The 22,854-nt window shown below is 38.9% G+C and overlaps 5 protein-coding genes across 5 annotated transcripts; 2 read left to right on the top strand and 3 right to left on the bottom strand.

Moving 5' to 3' along the window:
• Nucleotides 1–957: 957 nt before the first annotated feature.
• Nucleotides 958–2,671, top strand: LOC104734116 (RING-H2 finger protein ATL74). The gene has a single exon (XM_010453624.3). The coding sequence runs from the start codon at nt 1,132–1,134 to the stop codon at nt 1,588–1,590; it is 459 nt and encodes a 152-aa protein (XP_010451926.2). The 5' UTR covers nt 958–1,131; the 3' UTR covers nt 1,591–2,671.
• A 1,260-nt stretch (nt 2,672–3,931) lies between these two features.
• LOC104734113 (leucine-rich repeat receptor-like protein kinase PXC2) lies at nt 3,932–7,961 on the bottom strand. The gene is made up of 3 exons (XM_087482214.1): nt 7,493–7,961; nt 5,761–7,188; nt 3,932–5,598 (listed from the first exon to the last, which is right to left on the bottom strand). Exons 2-3 carry the CDS (start codon nt 7,167–7,169, stop codon nt 4,146–4,148), a joined length of 2,862 nt encoding a protein of 953 aa, XP_087338340.1. The 5' UTR covers nt 7,170–7,188; nt 7,493–7,961; the 3' UTR covers nt 3,932–4,145.
• A 5,248-nt stretch (nt 7,962–13,209) lies between these two features.
• Nucleotides 13,210–14,651, bottom strand: LOC104734112 (putative WRKY transcription factor 62). The gene is made up of 2 exons (XM_010453621.2): nt 14,101–14,651; nt 13,210–13,998 (listed from the first exon to the last, which is right to left on the bottom strand). The coding sequence occupies exons 1-2, from the start codon at nt 14,367–14,369 to the stop codon at nt 13,449–13,451; spliced, it is 819 nt and encodes a 272-aa protein (XP_010451923.1). The 5' UTR covers nt 14,370–14,651; the 3' UTR covers nt 13,210–13,448.
• A 3,848-nt stretch (nt 14,652–18,499) lies between these two features.
• Nucleotides 18,500–20,452, top strand: LOC104737783 (serine/threonine-protein kinase STN8, chloroplastic). The gene is made up of 4 exons (XM_087482091.1): nt 18,500–19,172; nt 19,248–19,421; nt 19,512–19,916; nt 20,008–20,452. The coding sequence occupies exons 1-4, from the start codon at nt 18,630–18,632 to the stop codon at nt 20,353–20,355; spliced, it is 1,470 nt and encodes a 489-aa protein (XP_087338217.1). The 5' UTR covers nt 18,500–18,629; the 3' UTR covers nt 20,356–20,452.
• A 138-nt stretch (nt 20,453–20,590) lies between these two features.
• LOC104773851 (mannan endo-1,4-beta-mannosidase 6-like) lies at nt 20,591–22,565 on the bottom strand. Its single transcript, XM_087482092.1, has 5 exons — nt 22,271–22,565; nt 21,899–22,178; nt 21,629–21,823; nt 21,211–21,545; nt 20,591–21,122 (listed from the first exon to the last, which is right to left on the bottom strand). The coding sequence occupies exons 1-5, from the start codon at nt 22,417–22,419 to the stop codon at nt 20,684–20,686; spliced, it is 1,398 nt and encodes a 465-aa protein (XP_087338218.1). The 5' UTR covers nt 22,420–22,565; the 3' UTR covers nt 20,591–20,683.
• Between the last annotated feature and the right edge of the window lie 289 nt (nt 22,566–22,854).

Genomic DNA, 22,854 nt, shown 5'->3' with positions numbered 1-22,854 from the left:
CTTTAATTCCCACTTTAAAGTTTCAAATTTTTATTTTATTCTTTTAGGACATAACAAAAAGATAATGACATATGATGTTATCTTTCACTAGACTAGTCAATTTACACAATGGTATTGTAGAACCTAGTCATAAATAATAATATGTCACCAAGACATCAATCGAACTCTTTATTAGCTATGTTGTAAAATTGAGTACCCAAATTTCGTGGGAGTGAGTTACACAAACCTGTTTCGGCTTTGTATAATAATAAAACCCAATAATTGAGGTGACACGGACGCTGGTATGCTGATGCTGATGCTGCTGATGCTGCTGCGTGGTATATATATATATATATATATCATTGAAAATGTGAGTGTAAAGAGTGAGTGAGTGGGGGGTTGTTGTTGTTGTTAATGTTGTGATTCACCAAATAGTTTGTTGCCACTTCTGATGATTTCATTCATCCTTAAGAAAGATTGTTTTATTCTTGGTGCTTTCTTTGCTGTTGCATTATTTTTACACCTCTATCACCTGATGAAGAAGAAACAACCAACAAAAAAGAGAACCAAAATCTCTTTAATTAGTCTTTCAAAAAATAAATTTCATGCGATCTGATCTGAGGGGGGACCCAAAACTTGAAACTGACGTATATTTAAATTATTAATAAATGAAAGTGATTTTGATTATCAATTTATCATATATGTATAAAGGAATTATATCTTCTCTCTTTCAGAGACAAACAAAATATCTTCCAAGTGCCGAAGACCAGAATCTGTGTAATAATTGTCTTCTTCTCTCTCACTTGTGATTTTTTGTTTTTCATCCATAATTACTTCTCTATAATATTGTGCAAATCCACACATAATATATAGCCAAAAAGAAAGAAAACACACAAAAAATTTAACAGATAGGACGAAAGGTCCCCACTTTTGTATTAAAAGATAACCACAAAACCAAGGTGTGTGTGTGTGAGAGAGAGAGAGAGAGAGAGAACGACAAATCACAAAAAAAAAAAAGGGTAAGTAGTTAACCCAACCTGCTTGGGAGTCCTTCTCTTCCTCGTTATCATTACGTCTCTCCCACACCACACATACACACACAATATTTTTGAAGAAGCTGAGAGAGACACACCAATTGTCAATTGACGCCTAATGCATCGACTGCTGCTGCTGGATTCCCACGGCGGTAACGAGACGAGCAGCAGCGGCGGAGATGGGTACCTGAGGGACATGAACTTCGACGCAAACATGGTGATCATACTCGCCGCTCTTCTCTGCGCTTTGATACTAGCGCTCGGTCTGAATTCTATCCTCCGGTGCGCCATGGGATGCGGTTTCGGGTTATCATCATCTGGGGCGACGACGATGGCCGCCGACAGAACTGGACTAAAGAAGCGAGAGCTGAACAAGTTTCCTGTAGCTGCGTACGGGTCTAGCCTTGTGAATATAGCGGCTACGGAGTGCGCCATCTGTTTGGGTGAATTCTCCGACGGCGAGAGAGTCCGTGTTCTGCCCCCGTGTAATCACAGCTTCCACATGTCTTGCATCGACACCTGGCTTGTCTCTCACTCTTCCTGTCCTAATTGTCGCCATTCACTCATCCCTGCATAAAATGATTGGTGGTGGTTACGTTACTCCACTACTACTACTACTACTAGTAATTAAGTAGTAACTCCTCCATCACTAATTACTAGTAAAACTAGCCCTAGTAGAGTTAAATAAACACACACTTCATTATTATTCCTAATTTTGGTAGCTTATTATTGTTGTTAGTACTTTAGTGCTAGTCAGTCTTCTTCTTCACTTGTTGTTGTAGTAAATTAGTAAATCAGATACTTGCTGTTGTTAGTAGCGTTTTGTTTATGCGTTGTTTTAAATATTTTTAAAGATTCGAAACCCGAACGAATGAGGCCCACCTTGTTTGGGTCTATTCAAGTATTCAAAAAGCCCATCTTGTTTTTTTTTTTTTTTTTTTTTTGTTATTGTTGTTTTTGTGTATGTGTCGGTCGCCCTAATCGACGAGTGAGTGAGTGAGTGAGTGTCTAGTGATGATGATGGGTGGTGGTGAGTCTGAAAAGCAGAGGTCGGTGGTGCTGTGGAAGCTTAAAGTTTGTGTGAGAGCCGAACGTTTCAGTTTGAAGCTCAATCTACGGAACAGGCTCTCTTCTTGGAAGCTTCACCGGTTCTCATTCGTCCTAAGATTCCAAAATCATCATCTCAAAGTGGATTCTCAATCCAAACCCGATCGCGTCAGATTCATCCGGAGTCTTGCTATCTTCCGTAGGCGGAGGCGGAGAGAAGCTGTGGATGCCAAGAAGCTCATGGAATTGATTTGGAACGGAGCGGTGGTAGTGGCAAAGAAAGCAAGAGGCGTGGGTGCCGCCGTAACTCTGTTCATCATCGTTGCCAATTATCTAATGCCATGGATCAAGTTGAGCACCGAACCGTTCCAATTATATTAGGTTATGCTTTGGTTTGGTATTAACTAAGTAAAAAAAGGCATTTCAATGAATTGTTTGTTCCACCGAAATAAATTCAAGACCGGAGAGAAGCCAAACAATGCATTTTTGGTTGGCTAAACAGAAATAAATAGCTGTTTGGGTGTGTAAATCATCCCCTGTTATGTTATATGCTTGTGGGATTTATTCAGTGTTATCTCTTGTTTTGTTTTAATAATTAATGCCTTCAAACTTAGAGACCAAGCAATTCAATTACAAAGACGGCTCTCACTTTGTTTTGGTGGTGGACACGAGAGCGGGCAGTGTGTGTGTGACAACTTGGAAACTGGTAACCTCTCAGTGAGGCAAATAGAGTGAGTGTGAGGAAATGATTAGTTGAGTGGAATGCAGAGAATTGTCACAGACACTCCAAGGTCGTTCACCGCTCGCTAAATTACAAATGTTTGGATCTTTGCATTGACTTAGAGAACCACGGCCCAAGTGTTGATGTTGGTCCATTACTCCCAAATCCGCAATTGCATATATTTTCTTATAACATACATTACGAACCAAAGCCTTTTGTTGGGGAAATGTTAACTAGCCGAAGGTGCCTTTGAGACTGGAAGCCAAAAAGTGCAAAAGGTAGAACAATAAAAGTTGTAATGGGGTTTTATATTGTAACGTAAACTAAAAGAAAAAAAAAAAAGTATGGAATAATACTACTAAACTACTGGACTACTTCGTATATAGTAATATGCTTTTAGTGTCGTCTAACGAGGAGAATAAAGTGGAGACCCGACATGAGAAAAGCGAAGACATAATGATATTTATAAATGCACTAAAATTTTGAGAAATGTTTTAGGGTGATTGCGTCTCAAATCTGAATCGTCTGCTATAGTCTACATTTAAGGTAATTTACGTTGCTCCTGACCACCATGTGTGATGATGAGTAAATGAATTGCATGGCTTAAATAAATTGAGTGTATGCACATTACCTTACAAAAATTAAATGAAATTAAAAAAAAGTTTTGAGAGAAATGAAAATGAGATGTGAGTAAAGTGTGTGGGGCACTCCATAACTATACAATCATGAAAGCATTACAGAAAAAGCTCAAGCTTGGACCCTTTGGGACTTTCACTTCACAATGGTGGACTTCTCTTTTCCCTTTTGTTTTTTGCTTTATGGAAAAGAACAATCAAAAAGCCAAGGAATGATTATTACGAACATAAAATTAAAATTTGTGACGACAGTGTGGAACTCTGACTAAAAATGCTTAGTGCGCCCGACTGACTTTATATTCTGAGTAAATGCTTAGTGTGTTGATTAGAATCATGTTTTATTACTTCTTTTTTCGCATCATGCTAACTGTAAACAGCAATGTGTTTACAGATTCAAAAAAAAAAAAAAAAAACAGGGCATAGCACACCGAGAAACCTTAACAGTTAACACAAAGGCTTCAGTTCAAGAAGTTAGTCATATACTATGGAATAAAGGGTTCCTTTGACCAACACTCTTTTTAGAGTTACAAAAGTTTCTCGTTTGAATCTACTTAATGAACCAAATCTTCAACATTGTGATTGTTATGAAACCAAGTGTAAAGATTCACAACTTAACACTGGTGAACTCACAAGAAAAAACCACTTTTCTCAAAAATGAAGACGAAAGCTATATTATGAAAACTGAAGAAGGAATGAAAGAAATACAAGGATAGATTGATTCGTTATGAATCACTCTAAGTCATGAGAGGGGGGACACTGTATCAGCTCTAATATCTTCACGACTTCCTCCATATCCGGCCTATTCGACGGCACTTGGGACCCACATACCAAACCTAGTTTAATCGCCGGTATTGCCTCCTCCGCTGGAAAATTCCCTCTCAACCGAGGGTCAACGCACTCCTCCACTCTCCCTTCTTCTAACCTTTCTCTCACCGTCTCACAGAGAACCACGACATCATCCTCCGCGTACTCCACCGGCCTCTTTCCCGTCACCACCTCCAGCACCAGGATCCCAAACCCATAAACATCGCACTTGTCGGTTATCTTGACTGTTCGGCATGCAAACTCTGGGGCTGTGTACCCCAGTGCGCTCTGTACCTTGCCGCTCAAGACGCACCTGTCTAGTGCCGAAGCCAACAGCCTGGCCAGCCCAAAGTCAGAGACCTTAGCCTCCCCTGTGGCGTCTACGAGCACATTAGTTGCTTTCAGATTGTAGTGAGTGATGTTACTGCCATGCAAATAAGCTAGACCTCTCGCTATCCCTAGAATGATGCTGAAGCGTTGACGCCACGTTAGGCAAACACTCTCGTCTCCGTGGAGATGTCTGTGCAAGCTTCCACCTGAAACATACTCGTGGATCAGGAGCTGCAGCGATTGCGTCCAGTAGTACCCTTTCATCTCCACCACATTATTGTGCCTCAGCTTCCCGAGTTTTCTCATCTCTCTCTCGAATTCCTCCTGCGACTTCATTAGACCCGACACTGTCAGTTTCTTGACTGCCACAGGACGACCGTCTTGGAGATTCGTCTTGTAGACCACTCCGAACCCACCACGTCCCAGCTCGCAGTCCTTGTTGAGCAACGCATCAGCGCCAGTGGTGTCAAAGACGTCGGCTTCGCCAGAGAACATCACCAGCTTTCCGAATTCTTGATGATCTTTTCTGGGGGAACAGCTGAAGGTTTCTCCAACAGACAGAGCAAGAGCAGCAGCTGCATTGTGACGAGAAACACTAGCTCGGGCGTGGACGTTGAGGAGAGTGACGGCCACGACCCCAAAGGCAATGAAGGCGGCTGCGCCAATTGCAATGAGGGCAGATATGCTGAGAACGCTCTTCCTGATCTTCCCGGTGAGAGGTGGGCCATTGGTTGGATTGGAGGAGTTGGGGTTGAGGACGATTGGTTTTGGATGGACAGAGAGACATGAGCGATTCACAACGGAGCCACAGAGGGATGGGTTTGCGGTGACGGCAGAGAGAGGGATGGTGTTGAAGAAAGCTCCAGCTGGCAGCTCCCCTGTGAGGCTGTTGTGGGAGATGTTGAAGGTCAAGAGATGCGAAAGTTTCTCTATGTCTTTGGGTAAGCTTCCCGAGAGGTTGTTTCTGGACAGGTCAACGTACTTGAGGTTGCTCAAACTGCCAATGCTCCCCGGAATCACACCGGATAGTTCATTATCTGACAGATCTCTGCACACCACATTATATACTAGACATTATTTTGTATTTTACTGAGAGAGATGTCATGAGCATGACAGGTCTTATATAATATGTAATACAACAACGACAAGACAGTTTGAGAGCATGAAGAAGAAGTAAAGTGACTTGTGGTTTAGGGTACAGCGAGCTTACATTGCGTTCAAAGCGGAACAGTTAGAGATCTGTGGCGGAATGTGACCGGAAAGGCGATTTCTCTGCAGATTAAGTTGTTTCAAGGAGACGGCTCCTCCGATCTCACAAGGAACGGTTCCATTGAGAAGATTACTACTGAGATCGAGAACCTCAGCGGCTTTTAGTCCTCCGATGGCGGTGGGTATGGAACCGAAGAGGGAGTTGGTGGAGATGTTCAGGTGCACCAAACTTGTGAGGATCCAGATGTTAGACGGTAACTCACCGGAAAAGCTGTTTGAAGAGAGATCGAGGACCCGGAGAGCTGGAAGGAAGGCAACGATACTAAGGGACGAACTTTGGGTGAACATCCACTTAAGCACGTCTCCGGTGAATGAGTTCTTGCTGACATCAATGGAGATCAAGTTGGAGCAGTTGGAGATGGTCTGCGGGAGCTCCCCAGCGAGCATGTTAGAGGATAGGTTGAGTTCCTTGAGAAACTCGAGATTGCCGAGGGAGAAGGGGACATTGCCGGAGAAGTTGTTCCCAGAGAGATCAAGAGTCTCGAGGGACGCAACGTCGCCGATCCAATCAGGGATATCTCCGGCCAGAGAGTTACCTCGCAGTCGGATAGAGGTGCAAGAGGAGCTGATCGTTTTCATAGAATCCGGAAGATTCCCAGACAAGTAGTTGTCACTGAAATCAAGCGACTTTAGGGAAGAGCAGCGTCCCATGTCGGAAGGAAGGTCACCGGAGAACCAGTTTCTGGAAAAGTTGATGAGGCGGAGATCGTAGAGGGCGGAGAGACCGTCGGGGATGTCTCCCTGGAGGAAATTGTCAGAGAAATCAAGAGACTTTAAGCTCTTGAGGGACCCCCAGATATCTCGAGGTAGTCTCCCAGAAAGATGATTGCTTGAGAGGTTGAGATGGGTGAGAGTGGAACAGTAGGTTAGGGAGAGAGGGAGGGGACCTGTGAGTTTGTTGTTGGCGAAAGAGACGGAGCTCAAGGACCCGCATTGCTCGAAGAACCCCTCAGGGATCCGACCCGAGAGATGATTCCCGCTAAAGTCGACGACTTGGAGGCTGCCGAGGTGAGGGAACTCGGGGTTTATGGTTCCGGTGAGGTTGTTGTTGGAGAGGACCAAGGCGCGGAGGAACTGTAGACGGAGAAGGCCACGGCCAATGTGACCGGAGAGAGAGAAGGCGTCGAGTCGGAGCTCCGTGACACGATTGGTGGCAGGGTCACAAATGCAACCGACCCAGTTGCAGGGGTCGTAGTCCTCCGAGTTCCAGGAAGCGAGCTTTGAGAGAGGGTCGTCCAGTCCAGCCTTGAAAACGATGAGACCCAAAACGTCGTCGTTGAATGTCGGGTCTGCCGTGACTGAAACGGCCAGGAAGAGAAAGATGCTGAGTGAAACGGCGTCCTTCAACATTGATGATGATGCGACCGACCTGAGGAAAACAGAGGAGTTTTATTGAGTTTTTAACATACATGAGAGAGAGACATAAGGAAGGAAGAAAAAAAAGATGGAAGAAGAAGACAGAGGAGTTTGAAAGGGTTTTGAATAGAGAGCAAAGAGTAAAAGGGAAGGTAGAGAGAGCATTAATAATGGTGGACTTAAGATAAGACCCCAAAAGTGTTTTTGGTTTAATATTCCTTCCTCTCTTCTGTTGTGTTGCAGAGAGAGAGAGAGAGAGAGAGGAACTTGTCCTAAGAAAAAAAAAAAAAAAAAAAAGAGAAAAAGGAGAGAAGTACACAGATATAAAGAGAAAGAGACTGGTCTGTTGTATAGTAAGCTCCGGGAGATTCAATTCAAGTCTGCAAAGACAAATGCTCTCTCTCCCATCCCCGCTTTTTGTTTCTTTAATGGTATTTCTTGTATTCTACCCCTTTTTCAAAAAACAAAATATATAATGATGATAGTAATACTTATAAAAAACTGTTCACGCTTTTATGATCATAAATAATATTCTCTCCGTTTCAAAATATAAGATGTTTTAGTGAGAACACATATTAATAAATAGTTACTTTTAAAAATTTTAACCAATTATAAACAAATCTGCATAATATATAATATAAATTTAATCTAAAAGTTGCATAGAAAATTGAAAATATCTTATATTATGAAACAAAAATACTTTTCTAAACATCTTATATTATGAAATAGAGGAAGTACTAGTAGAAGGAATCAGATTTGAAAATAAAGTAACCAAATGAAAAAATTGGAAGCAACAAAGAGGATGATGGAGTAGAAGAGAAGTGATCTCTTTCTCCCCCAAAGCCTTTCTTGTCCCTTAGCATGCGATGCTACGCCATCATTTCCTTTTTTTTCTTATTATTATAGACATCACAAAGTTTAGTGACATAATGATTTTTAGACAATCTATGATGGTCTAGAGCTTCCACACCTCAAGCACTACTACTACCATAGACTCACTCTCACGCATGTGTTCTGTTTACTAATCTTATGCCAAGACTCACTATATTATCAGAGTTTATTGTTTTTTTCTTTCTTTAATACCAACTTCTTACATTTAATTAAAAATCGCTTCATTGAATGCACACAGTGGAGAGAAGTGGCGTAAACGGTGCTCACTCCATCTCCCCGTTGACTTTTAGCCTCACTATCTTCTCTTCTTCTTCCTTTTTATATTGGTTTTTATGTGTGTGGATCATACTAGTTTAATGGAAAATAACTCCTCCATTATCACTAACTAAACGGAAAAAATGTCAAAAAAAATTCCAAAATTTTCAAATTTAAGACGAAAAAATCATGAACTTTTGAAATGTCATTTTAATCACAAAGTTTGGTTTGACTTTTAGATAAACTAGTAAAGTTTCGTTGACTCAGCCATTTCAAACATAACTTTAAGTTTCCGCTAACGGACTTATTTTCGGTTAACCATCTCCGTTTAGTCAAAATCAGGATATATAGTTTGATTACTTATATAAATTGAAAGTATTACGTGGTCCAGTGGCATCTGCGGGAGTTTGCTTTCCATCTGCCCTGGGTTCAACTCTATCTGGGCCAATTTTAAAAAAAATAAAAGATACTTGAGGGATTCGAACCCGAGACCCAAGAGACGCAAACGACTAAGTATAACCAACTCCGCTAGGAATATTCCTTACAAGTTAATGAAACACACATCATTATATCGTGTTTGATATGTATTTTTAAACTTCTTCCCCACCCAACCATATCCATTAGATCTCGACATCCGCCGCATCAGAACCCTTCTTCGCCGCAAGGATCCGTCAATAACGACCCACAACGTGCTCCTCGAGAGAACAGAAGACGTTGCTTCCTCCGTTGGATAAAGCTTCAGTGGGAATTTGATTTTTTGGTGAATATATTCGCTGCCGCAGCTTGATCCGCCGGTTGCGTTTTGGGTCGTTGTTCTCTTAAATAAACTTGATTTTCAGATCCATAGCTTTATTTTCGCGTATATATTTATATATGTTTGAATAAATGTTATCAAACTGGTTTGGCGTAGTTGGGTCTCGAGTTCGAATCCCAGGTAATGTGTTTTTCAAAAAAATCAAAATATTTGCGTTTGGTTAATGTCGGACTCGCGTGCAAAAAGTTATTTATCTCCCAATTTTACCAACAGACGACACTAACATATTCGTGTAAACATGTAAACAACTTGCATATAATATCGTTTACCGAGTAAACAGAGATGGTTAACAGAAAATTAAGTTAACGGCCTGCTTGAAATGACCGAGTCAATGAAACTTTACTATTTTATCAAAAAGTCAAACCAAACTTTGTGATTAAAATGACATTTCAAAAGTTCATCCTTTTTTCGTCTCAAATTTGAAAGTTGGAGATTTTTTTGATATTTTTCTTCTAACTAAACCCAGACTAAATAAGGATATTTTTATTACTATTCATAACAGAAAAAAAAAAGAAAAAAAAAAAAATCAGGGCTAATGAGTGATATGATGAGGATTGAAAAAAACATGCCTACCAAACGATCTCAAGACTCTACCTTTGTTTCATTCCCAAGCAACAATTCACCACCTTTACATAGCAGTATATCTTAACATCATCATAACATGTGTTACACTTTTTATCCCTTCAGTAGTAAATACATGTTTTTATATTCTGTTTTCTGTTTATTGAGTTTTAGTTACTTTGTTTTATGTTTAGTTATTTATTTTTTAAAACCCAAATTTCGATCATTTTTTTTTTGTTCAGTTCGCATATATTTCAATCTTTAACTCTATTTTTTTAAGTTGGATGTACTGTGAATCAAGAAAATATATATGAGCATATTTTCTCAAGAAAATGAATCGTTTAGTGTTTGTTTTACTCATAGTTAGGTATACAGATTTCCCTTTTTTTCCTATAAAACTGCTGCTCTTACCAAATTGTGTGTGTGCATGATGTTTATATATAAATAAATATTTGACACCCAATATAAATAAATTTATAAATATAACAAATATATGTGGTTGACTCAAAATAATGGATAGACGTGACCAGTAATAGTTCTGTAATGTTCGATTCATGTTAACAAAATCTAAGCATATTAAAAATCTAACGGAAATAAATGTATGGGCTGATGATAGGCACAGCCACACAAAAAAAAAAAAAGTTAAAAGCGTCGATTGCCCAACTAAACCATTAAAGAGTTGCAGTAAGTTGAAATTATCAAACAAGGGAGCAAGAGCAACTATTCCGCTTTTATTCTGATTTGGGCATGATCACCTAATTTAACTAATGGGCTATTTTATTCTCAATTTCAGGCCCATATTTGAATCCTCGAAAGTTAAAAAAGCCTTATTTATACGCAAGCCCTTATGCATTTTATTTCCGTCTACATTACTCAAAACTCATATCATTTTTTTTTTTTTTTTTTTTTCAGTTTTGAAATTCCGGTAAATTAATCATCACTAATCAGCAATTGTAATTTCCTAAGTTTAAAGCTGTATGTTAAAGTAAAACAGTATCAAAATTCAATTTTTTTTGGGCTCTGTTTAAATTTGTGCAGCAAAAATATATGCTTCAAATTAACATCTTAAAAAGTGATACAGTATTACAAAAAAGTCATTGACTCTTTTAAACGAAACGGGTCTTACACCATATATTTGGTCAATATATTGACATTCTTATTCCATGCTTTTTATCTTATAAAAATTTCAAACCATAAACCGCTAAATGTATAATACAAATTATATATATATATATATATAATTATATGTAAATGAAAAAATAGATTTGAATGTTGGTGGCTTATTCGAATTTCAAATTCTACCTTTGTTGTTTTCCATATTAGTTGGAAATTAATTGGAGTAGTAAATAGAATATAATTGACTAGAAGAACGATGGAGATGTAACAAATTAACATTGAATTTATCATGTTTATCAGCCTACATACATTATATTTGAATTAAATAATATTATATCACATACTACGTACTAGTGTATATATATTGGAATGGTAAAATTATTAGGATACGCTGACCAAATGAATAGGTACGGAAGAAAGTGGAGACGATTTTGACCAGAATGTGTGAATATCGCAATGTGTTTACATTTAATTACCAACCCATCAATTCAAATCAAGAACGTGACTTTTATTTTTTTCCACACGGACGTTGCTTTCACTTTAATTAGCTCTCTCTAACCTAAGCTTTTGGAGTCATCTTATCTTATTATGAATAATACATCTAAATTTAAATATACCTATATAATATTGTATTATAGGAGACTTTAATTTCATACAAGTGCCGATATAGAAAAAAATGCATTACACGTTTATAACGAAACTAGCAAGTAACTTAAGCCTAGATTCTCTCTACTAGTATCAGAGCTAATAGGAGTTCGATATTTTCTTAAGGTCATATAATATATGTATTATAGGTACACGTCGTCCTCTAATAGATCTATATGCTACCCTGTGAACATCGACATGCATACACATGATCGCATACTAACGCCTTAAAAAAGAATCTTAATTTGATGCATTATTTTAACAAGAAATATTCGTGTCCGTTTACCCGCGGATTAATCTCTACTACATGTATTAATTCGAACTTCCATGACGCATACTTTAATATTAGCTGCCATGAATCATGCATACATCTTGAATGATTAATTAAGGTACCAAACAGTATTATCGTCATCCTAATTTTGTTTTTTTTTCTTCTTCTAGAATTCTTAAACAGCATCTACCTATGGGTTGGGTACTATGATTAGGATAATCTTAACTATCCGGTTTTATATTGCATCATATGCGATAAGCTCACATAAACAAAAAGAGGGGGACCATGACATGTTAAATGTCATATTACAGTATAACAAATGCGATGCGTTATCAATATATATTTTTAACTTTTATTTCTTTTGAGAGCATACACGCATTGAAGGACAACACTATACTCTTGGCTCATGGAAATGAGTGCTTCTTTATAATTAGTCAATAGAAAGGCCCTAATTTAACTCAAAAGGAGATATAGTTTGTTTGCCCTTTTTTTTTTCTTCTGAATAATTGATGTATGAATACTATTAATAGGGGTAGTTAGTGGGTACTTAGGGCAGAAGGGTCAAGAAGGGCTCTTTATCTTTCCGATCTGCTTCAATTGCAAGTTCATTGACCTGACCAACAACTTCTTGTCTCGCTACTTTTGACCCTCGTGTTGGAATATTGTACGATTAATCGAATTTGCATGAGCTAGTCTGGTCTTTCATTTAAAAAAAAAATCAATTAGTAAATATATTAGTGATGGAGTGTGGCAAAACTCCGGCGACTGGAAACAGTGGTCCGACGAGTGAAAAACCTAGCTAGCTGGAACAATTTGTTTTTCTTTCTCTTTTGTCAGTTTGTGTATGCTCGTCCCCTCGGGCTCGTAGTGCCTTATGCTTTGCAAAAAAGGCATTTGCCTTAGGCCACACAGAAAAAATAATCAAACACATGCCACATTTTTATCTGTAAACTAGATAGAGCATTTTTTATGTAGTGTTTTAGAAAATTTTTGGAAACAAAACTCAACATTCACATATTTTTGTTTCTTTTTTTTCCTTTACATAAGCTATTATATCTTACTCTTTAAAGTTTTTTTTAAAATTTAATAATTTTTCTTTCTTTTTATAACCAAAAAAAAATCTCTCTTAAAAATAATATATGTGAAACTCCACTTTTAAAATTTGCTTTAGGCCTCTACAGACCTTGGCACGACACTGCTCGTAGACACGACACACGAGCATTGTCGCATGCTTAAATATAATGCATACTCACAAGCCACTTGCAAAAATTGATTATATATATATATTAGAAATTTTTGATTGTTTCTCTGGATTCCAACAATGGGTACTAACTTCAATGTAGAATATATACATCATGTCTAGATCTGCTTCAGTGTCACCATCTTTTCTTATAGAAGAGTTGTATACATATATACATTAGGGTGCATCATAATTGTATATGGTAGAAGGGTATTTAAAAAACTTTACTCACAGATTTCCGTTTGTTTTAAAAAAAAAAAAACTGGCAACAATATTACAACCATCATGTATAATATAGGTTAATAATATTAACTCAAAACAAAAGCTCCAAAGTAGAGATTGGATCATATGTTTACGCAAGTACATAGAGAGATGTATATATATGACAAAAAAAACAAAAGTAAGAAAAAAGACGATATATATAGGGTTTAGTATTAAAGACGCTATGTATGATGATAGATCGAGGGGATCGATATATGGTCATGATGATAAGTCATGAGATGTCCAAAAGGGGTTGAACTCGAAAGCCTCCACCGCGTGGGCAACCTCGGACGACATCCACTGGGATGGAGACCACTCTTCTGCTTTATCCGGTGTCGTCATGTATTCATCTTTGATGTGATTCTGATTCTGATTCTGATTCTGACTCTGATGTTGACAGAGGCTATTGGTGGAGGAGGAGGAGAAGAAGCTGGTGTTGGGGTGACCAAATCGGATCATGTGGGATCCCTCGTGGTCTTCGGGGTCAGAGGTGTCAATGGGAAAAGTTGCATAAGCTTGATGGAGCTGGCATGTGTGGTAGCCGAAGTAAGTGGTTGAGTACAATGGTGGATTGTGCTGGATCTTTTGAACCTGCTTCTTTGCTTCACAGTTCTGGTCCTTTGTGTATGCACACTTGTAGTAACTTCTTTGGTGATCAGATTCTTTGATCTGCTTTTGTCCGTATTTCCTCCAGAGGAAACCGTCGTGGTAGATCGGGGTTGAGGATTCATGTCTATGGTAGTCTGAGCTCTCTGCCATTGATGCCTTTCTGCAATCACCGAACTCATCATATTGATGAGCATATCATTCAGTACTGATGATCTCTTGAAGATTTGGAATTTATTCAATCGTGATGTGTATATATTCATACCTTCCCCTCTTGTGAAGTGGTTTCCTTGAGCTCTCAAGAACAGGAGAAGAGTCCTGAGGAGATGAGTTATTGGATTGATCGTCTTGGTGCTCATGATTAGTGTCGATCAAGATGGAGAGAGCATCTGAGAAACAATGGAGGACGGACTTGGCCAAATCCTCCCTTTCCATGGACGAATCTGACTCGGTGTGGTCCATGACGAGCAGCTGGTTGGCGCACCCACGGCCGTGAAGCAGCTTCTCCATGGCCTTTTGTTGGCAAGAGTTCATCTTTTGATTTTATTTTGAGTAATATCGATCTGTGGGTTTATTATAAGTTAGAGATGTGATCGATGTCTCTTTATATATACTGTTGTATATAAAGCTTAAGGTAGGGTGTTTTTAGGAAGTTTCGTATGTGCATGTGAGTTAATTACTATACACTCCTTCGTTAACTTCTCCATCGGATATACTACTCCTATGTAACTTGCATTTTAGGAATGTGCGGATTAATGAGTGACCCCTCGAGATAGAAAAAGACAAAAAAAAAAAAAAAAAAAAAAAAAAAAAAAAAAAACAAGTGTTACTAGTTGACTTACCCAACAACTCTATTTATTATTAAGTAAATTACTTGATTAATCATGTGTAAACTCTAATCTAAGAATTGAACCATGACTTAATGAATCTCTCTACTACAAATTTCATTCATCTCATCTTCTCTTTGCAGTCAAAGAGGTTTCGATCAGTATAGAATTAGCAAGGGGAGCAGTCCCCATATATATATATATGGGATATAAGGGGTCATGTGGCACGTATGGCACCTGAAAAGATGGAACGCCGAATAAACGGGCATAGAAAACGGAGGAGCCACTTTGAACGGCGTAAAAGAGATCGAGCTCCCTCAAAATTAGTGACGTAGGGTTCGTGACCTCATCGTACCGTGACGACGTGACGTCATTGGTAGTTGAGTTATATATGGTTGACAGATCATACAATGCACTAATCTCATCCATCCAACGATGGAGATCAATTGCTGCAAAAGGTTTTCTGGTTTTGTAATATAATAAGCGTAATCCCCATGTGCTCCTATTTTTGTTCTTCGATTTCTTTTCTACTCATGTTTCTTTCTTATATATACTGTCTAGATCTAAAGTACGTAACAGCTTCAACTTTTTTTATTTCTCTCTTTCCCTTTTTCTTCCTTTATAAATAACCATTAAGTAAGCTACATTAATCATATTTAAGCCATTGCTTCTGCTTCAATATCGGCGGCTGAGTTCCTTTCACCTTATTAAGTTGTGACTTTCCTATCACAAATATATATACTGTAACTTCAACTATTACTATTGTTTTAATTATATGAATTTTCAAGTGTTTACCTTTTATATCTAATGGACCTCCCTAGACTTGGTCGTTCCGGTTTTGAGCCTCCCATTTATAAGTAGATATTACTATATATAGTTGTGTAAACATGCTCCCTCACATCATGATGCTCTTTGTGTTAATTGGTATTATATTCTGACCTAATTATATAGATGACTATATAACGTCAAGTAATTTGCTTAGTTTTAAAATTCAAAGCAGCATTAACCAAATAATTAATCAACAAGCTTAGCTGAGTACTTAAATTGTTTATATCTTATTATCTCGTCTCATCCACTAGTTTGACATTATCACGCATGTGCATTATTAAACGGTGTTAGTCGACGGTCTTACCATATAGATGACGTGCCCCAACGTCACTGCAGCCTGCAGGTATAAATAATACAATGCGCTTAATTATTGCTTAATCCTAGCTTCGATCCAATCTTCTCACCATTCATCCGCTAAAGGAAAGTATAAATTGATGAAATTAAATTAAATCTATATTCTATACAGTTAACATTATCTTCTTCTTCTTCTTTTTGGTGAACGTGCGATAGTACTGTATTTAGAAGATGTAAGTAGCATCAACGTATCAATTAAGAATACCTTATTCGGTAAGGTTTACCAGTCAACAGTCGACGGTCGACCCAATTAAAATGGAGAAGATATACTGAAACAATACAGTTTAGTTTAGCGTATAAAATTTGTAAGCGCGAGACAATTTGTTGTAGGTGATTTTGCAAATATGGCAACGATATACGGAACCTCGTTGAAGTCAATCAAAGAGTAAAACGATTGACAAGACTTCCAACGGACCGACTAAGTAACCGCGACTGGAAATAAATATGCTAGTAGTTTTGTTTTGTGATCATTACAAAAATCTGAGTCAGTTTAGCAAACTTGTGCTATTAATTATTAGCAAACGTATAATTCCACCTGTCAAAATTTAATTCTTAGCTAGAAAATATGGTCTTATGATCTTATCGGCAGCTGGTTTTAGTAATTATAGAAAAAAATATATATATATACACATATAAGAATAGCAACAAGATAAAAACATCTCGTAATAGCGTGATATGTGATTATATATGATCTTGTAGTAGTGTAGGGTATATATATAACAAAAAGATTTTTCGATAAAAATGTGAAGGACAATAGCTATTATTTTAGTCTTTAGAAGACATATTTTTTTAAGTCACACAATAGATATATCAATGTTACCGTATTACGTATGCGGGATTATTTAAATAAATATTGTCTTTTGGTCATCATCCGCTAGAATGGGACTAGCTAGAGAGAAGTTGGAATTAATCACGTTCTTGTATTCGACTAATAAAGATTAAAGGGTGTGGATGAGGTGTGTTTTAGTTGTCGTTTCTTGTATTCAACTTGCGGGGTTGGATCTTACTTTACAAATTGATATATCATAGATAGATTTTAATTGTTTCTTTAACAAATTTAATAATTATCAGTCACCTAACTAATAGAGGCGATGGCGATAATAATTGACTGATTGTTTATGTTATAAGTATTGATACATATATTGTATTTGTATAACCTAACCCTTAATTATAAAAATGTAATGTCTGGTTTATTATAAAAAATGGTATGGATGTCTTCTTAGCAGACCCCATGCTTTCGTTGTTTGGACATAGTTTTGATTCCATGTTCCAATTTTATAATGTGGGAGCGTATAATGAAGGGATTAAGAAAAAAAAAAAAAAAGAGAGCTGAAAATGATGAAGTTTGTAGGGGTTAGAAAACTAAAAAGGAGGTCGCTGATGATAGATGGCCTTGAATGTTTTGGGCTAACGTAAGTAAGAATACCAAATATAGATAGTCAAGAGTTAAAAAAAAAAAGGATATATCAAATCAAGTGGATAGAGCCGGTTTCTATGAAAAATAATGAAATCTAAAAACCTATCACAAATTGAATTGTTTATTTGTAGTGGTAGTATCAAATCAATAATAATCACAACAATCTATAAAGTTAAACTACCAATAAAGAGAGAGATCTAAAAGAAAGAATTATATCAAATTTAGTCGTAAAAATATGCGAGAGATATAGAATTCTGCCTGCCTTGTTGTTGTTGTTGGTTAAACAATTAGTTGCCGACAAAAGAAAACGGAATAGAAAATACTCTTAGTAAGGTCATTCGGAATGGGGTTTTAAGAGAGGTTTTAACACAGTAGAATAAATAAAATAATTCAGATAAAAGAAAAAAATATAATAGAGCCTCTTATTTAGTAGACTTGAATTTGAAATAAGAGCTCCTACGTATCACTTATCTGTTGGGCAGTCGAAGAAGAAAGTTTTTTTTTGATAGACGATCGAGTTTTTGTTTCTTTACCTCTCTATCTCTCTCTTTCTCTCTCGATCAGAAGTCTCAAATTGACGAAGTCCCGAATTGACAAAAGAAGGAGATGAAATCAAAGGAAAAAAATTGGAGTCGCCAAATTCAATTAGGGTTTCTCTGCGATCCTAAATCGGAATCGGAATTACATAGCTTTTCACCATTACGACACATGTGTTTATATTGGAATCAGAATCAGAATTACATAGCCAAATTCATCTCTCAGCTGCTTCTTGTGGATCAAGGTCATGACGACACATGTGTTTATATTGGTTCGGAGAGGTACATTACATATTATACAGGAAGTCTCTATGTAACTTTCTTGTTTTTGCATCTAGTTTAATTTTTTTATTAAAACAAAAAAATCAAATTAAGAGACTCAATATTATAACCCACTATTGAAGGAAAACATTTTAATTAGAATTCCGAAAGTTCTTATTCAACAAAAAAAATACAAAATATATTAATTAAAAATTTTAAGAGCCCAAAAAATATAACCCCATTGTGGATGCCTAAGTGAAAATGGGTTTCTCAAAAAAAATTAGCGGAATAAATTTGGAATCTCGCGTGAAATAAGAATGGGCCTCTTCCAGATCAAGAGAAAAAGTCCAATTGTAAGGAGACCCCATTACAGAGATCTTTGGAAGAATCAATCATGCAACTCGGTTTGATGGACATATCGAATTGGGCCACTTGAGTCTTTCGACACGAAGAAGAAGAAGATGTCTGTCCCTCATCGTCATTGTCGAGACTCGAGAGACCCTCTTTGGACATAAAATAAATAAATGAACCAGCCAACCAACCAAAAACAGAGCTGAGAAGAGAAGATAAGATGGCCTCTCTTCTCTCTCCCGCCACCACCGCGGCCGTAGCATTTCACTCTTGCGGCTTCTCCACCACGCACTCTCCCTTTTCATCCCAAAACAGCCTTTTCCTTCTCAGCCGCCGGAGTGGCATGATGAGATGCAGTTTCTCTCCTCAGGACATTGTTCCTCTTGATTCTCTATCCCATCTCCCTGCTGTCCTTGAGTTTCAGAATTCCTTTTCGGATTCCCAGAAATGGGGATTCTTTGCTTCCGCCGGACTCGTCTGGTTTTACCTCACCGCCAGGCCCGGCGTTCTCATCGGCGCCATTGACGCCTACCTTCTCGCTCCCCTCCAGCTTGCCCTCGACACTCTTTTTGGGACTAGGAGGTTGAAGAGGTCAGATTTCTTGGTCACTGAGAAACTCGGCGAAGGCTCTTTCGGCGTGGTCTATGCCGGCGTCCTGCTCCCCAAGAACTCTACTGTTAATGATGACGTCAGGGTTAGCAAAGCTCGAGCTAAAGCTATGGACTTTACCGGAGAATTCAAGCAGAGAGTCATTCTCAAGAAGGTATATACATACATACCCCTTGACCTGAACTGATACAAGTGAAATCAAAGACTTCATCATCAATAAATAATGCAGGTGAAGCTAGGAGTACGAGGTGCGGAGGAATTCGGCGACTACGAAGAGTGGTTCAACTACAGACTCTCAAGGGCGGCTCCTGAGACCTGCGCTGAGTTTCTCGGAAGCTTTGTCGCAGACAAGACCAACACCATGTTTACCAAAGGCGGCAAATGGCTTGTCTGGAGGTTCGAGGTGCTCTTCTCTTACCTTAATTACTATCTATATTTGTTCTACACAATGAAGCTCCTCTCTGCTGGTTTGATGAATGTCTTCTTTCAACAGGGGGACCGTGACCTCGCTGATTACATGAAAGATCGGAGCTTCCCTTCCAATCTGGAGTCCATCATGTTTGGCCGCGTTCTCCAAGGCGTCGAGTCTGTGAAACGTCGTGCATTGATCATTAAGCAGATCATGCGCCAGATCATTACATCTCTCAGGAAAATCCATGGTACGGGCATTGTTCACCGGGACGTTAAGCCTGCCAACTTGGTCGTTACAAAGAAGGGCCAGATTAAGCTCATCGACTTTGGTGCTGCTGCTGATCTTCGCATTGGCAAGAATTACATCCCGGACCGCACATTGCTGGATCCCGACTACTGTCCTCCTGAGCTCTATGTCCTCCCTGAGGAAACGCCTACTCCTCCTCCCGAGCCTATCGCCGCTTTGCTTTCCCCGATTCTCTGGCAGGTCGTTTTCTTTTTTCTTTCTTTCTTCTCTTGTATGCCTTCTTTACTTCACTTGAGTCTCTGTCTGATTTTTGGAGTGCTGATTCTTACAGTTGAATAGTCCGGATCTTTTTGATATGTATTCTGCTGGGATAGTGCTTCTGCAAATGGCGGTTCCGACCTTAAGATCTACTGCGGGTCTTAAGAATTTCAATTCGGAGATCAAGTCTGTTGAATACGATCTTAATAGATGGCGGGACAGAACTCGGACGAGGCCAGACTTGAGCATACTCGATCTCGACTCCGGCAGAGGGTGGGACCTCGTCACTAAACTCATTTCCGAGAGAGGTTCTCTGAGACGCGGACGCCTTTCAGCCGCTGCTGCTCTCAGACACCCTTATTTTTTGTTGGGTGGTGATCAAGCTGCCGCTGTTCTTTCAAAGCTCAGTTTCAGCAAGTGACTCTGCTTTTTTTTTATTCTTATCATGTAAATGTACACAATAACAACACAACTCTGTTCGTTAAATACATATATATATATATATATATTTCTGGTTATATTCTCTGCTTCCTTCTTGATTCACAATCAAACGAGTTTTGTTATGCCTGAGCGGTTTTGCATATCAGCCGTCATCATCAGGTCTTAAATCATAGCCTGCAGAGGTATATACTCGTCTGGAATCTCCCTCCAAGGTAAGTTTAAACACCCATCTTGATTCACATATATAATATTAAACACCTGTATACACTTGTCATTGTATTCTTGTGATTCACAAAAGGTTGTGATACTTAAAGCTCGTCGTGCGAGAGGAGGGCATCTAGAGCAGTTTGATTCTTTTTCTTGCATCCCCACTTGCATCTCCAGCTACACAAGGAGTTAAAGATGGCGAGTCGCTTCGACTGCAGAGATATGATCTTTGAAGCGGTGTGCGCTCTTGTGAGGTAAACTGCGTAGCCGTCATCCATGAACTCTGCTCCCTGAGGGAAGACCTGCCACACTAGACTTCCAGCACCAGCCCCTCCTTTCCTTGTTGAGTTTAGGGTCATCTTGTACACCGTATTCAACATCATGTCACGGAAAGATGTGTTGAAACCAGGGTCATGTGCGGACACACCAAACTCTGTGAACAGAACCGGCATTCCCAAGTACATCTCTGCGTCCTCCACATGAGATTGCATCCAAGAGCTAGTGAATTCCAGGAAAGAGTTTGATACTGCCGGAGATATCCTACAGTTAGCAATCATTTACATACTCCATTTTAGCTCTTGTCTGTTTTCAGATTCAGGGCAGTGTCTGTTTCTTGGTCAAAACTTACCAGGTATCTGGATAGACGTGAACCGTAGCAAAATCGACGCCAAGAGCCTGATTATTTCTGATGAAGTCAGTTCCGACTTGTGCAGCGTAGGAGTTGGGATTGTATCTGGTTCTCGAAGGGGCAGAGGGACCATAAAAGCCTTCAAGTCCGATCTCCACCAAATGTTTAGCGTCTATGCTTTTCACAAAAGCCGCCATTTCTTGTATCCAGGACTGGAGTTTGTCACCGGAGGGATCAGAGGGGCAGCGAGGCTCATTCATGAGTTCCCAGGCGAAGATTGTGGGGTCGTTCTTGTAAGTTATGTTTGTGTAGGTGTTCACTCTATTCAGCACCGTCTGCAATGCAACCACATTCAAGTTACCAAAAAAAGAGAGGTGCTTTTCGGATAAATAAGCAGTGAGATGGATGGAATAATCACCCGGACATGAGACTGGTAGAAGTTTCTTAGAGTGGGGTTGGTGAAGAAGTCGTCATCAGAGGTGAGATTAAGGCCGGAGGCGTTCCCCCATTTAACATACTGAGCTTTGCCGCCATATGCGTCCCAGTTGTTGACCAATGACAGTATAAGTCTGATCTTGTACTTTCTGGCCTCGCTCACCACGAAATCCAGGGCCTGCCCAATTGCTCAAAACCTTGAAATAGAAAAAGAGTGTTGAAGGTAGAAGCTTTAGGTGTAAAGATATATTACCTTGAAGACCTCTTCATCGTAAACAGAGGGAGATTTCTGGAGAGCTCTCCATTGGCCGTCATTGAAAGCCCATGTCCTGCCTACCGTCATTCCAACTGCGGAGGCTTGTTGGAACACTTCCGTCACTTTGCCTCTCGTGGAATTGTCAGCTGCAAGAACCATCATCCAGTATGTGTTGAAGCCATTCACGTAGAATGGTTGTCCATTTTGGGTAAATTGCATCCCTTTCCTCTCAACCATCTCCCATTCTTCTTCTCCTACTGATTCTTCTGAGTTAAACCTGCAAAATCACCCTCAACTTTGTCATTCTTCCCTACAGGTAAATTAATTCCGAGACCAATTTTTTGAATGATCGTGTAATGTTGTTAGTACTCATGGGACTCGCTGTCAAAGTCTGCGAGAGCTCTGTTTTGTGTTAGAATTATGAAAACCGCAGAACAGAGCACGATTCTGAATCCTAGTCGGTCCTTCATTTTCGCAGGTTTATGGATGACAACAGATTCATCTTCATTTGGATGCATTTTGAAGTATATATACTCAAAGCCAACAAAAGATGGACTCAATTTTTTATAATCCAAAACTTTAACTTACAAGGCAAGAGAATGGGTCCCTAGGTTTCAGCACATGTTGGAGAGATATCAATCAGAGGACTGATACGTGAGACAGTTCCAAAGTAATCTGTCACTGCCAAGCTAAGATTCGAAGCGCACCCACTAGAGTTAGCTGACATGTCCATTCAATTTTTCCGTGCAAGCTTCGGACCAACCCACTCATCTTTTAAAGTCATTTCCTAGAGAATTGACTGATGAGTCATCTTTTTTTGTTTTGTTTCTTTTCGTTTTTCTCAGGATTTCTGGTTGAGCACGAAAATGCACAATGTGATCCAACTCCTCTTTACCGTCACAGCTCAATTGCCGAAATAAAATTAAGGAAACTCGTCTTTTTGCATTACCTTA

This window comes from Camelina sativa, chromosome 13 (assembly GCF_030686135.1).
Source record: "Camelina sativa cultivar CO46 ecotype springtype chromosome 13, ASM3068613v1".
NCBI lineage: Eukaryota > Viridiplantae > Streptophyta > Magnoliopsida > Brassicales > Brassicaceae > Camelina > Camelina sativa.
Note: the sequence above shows the minus strand (reverse complement) of the source record. Positions and strands in the feature narration are given on the sequence as shown.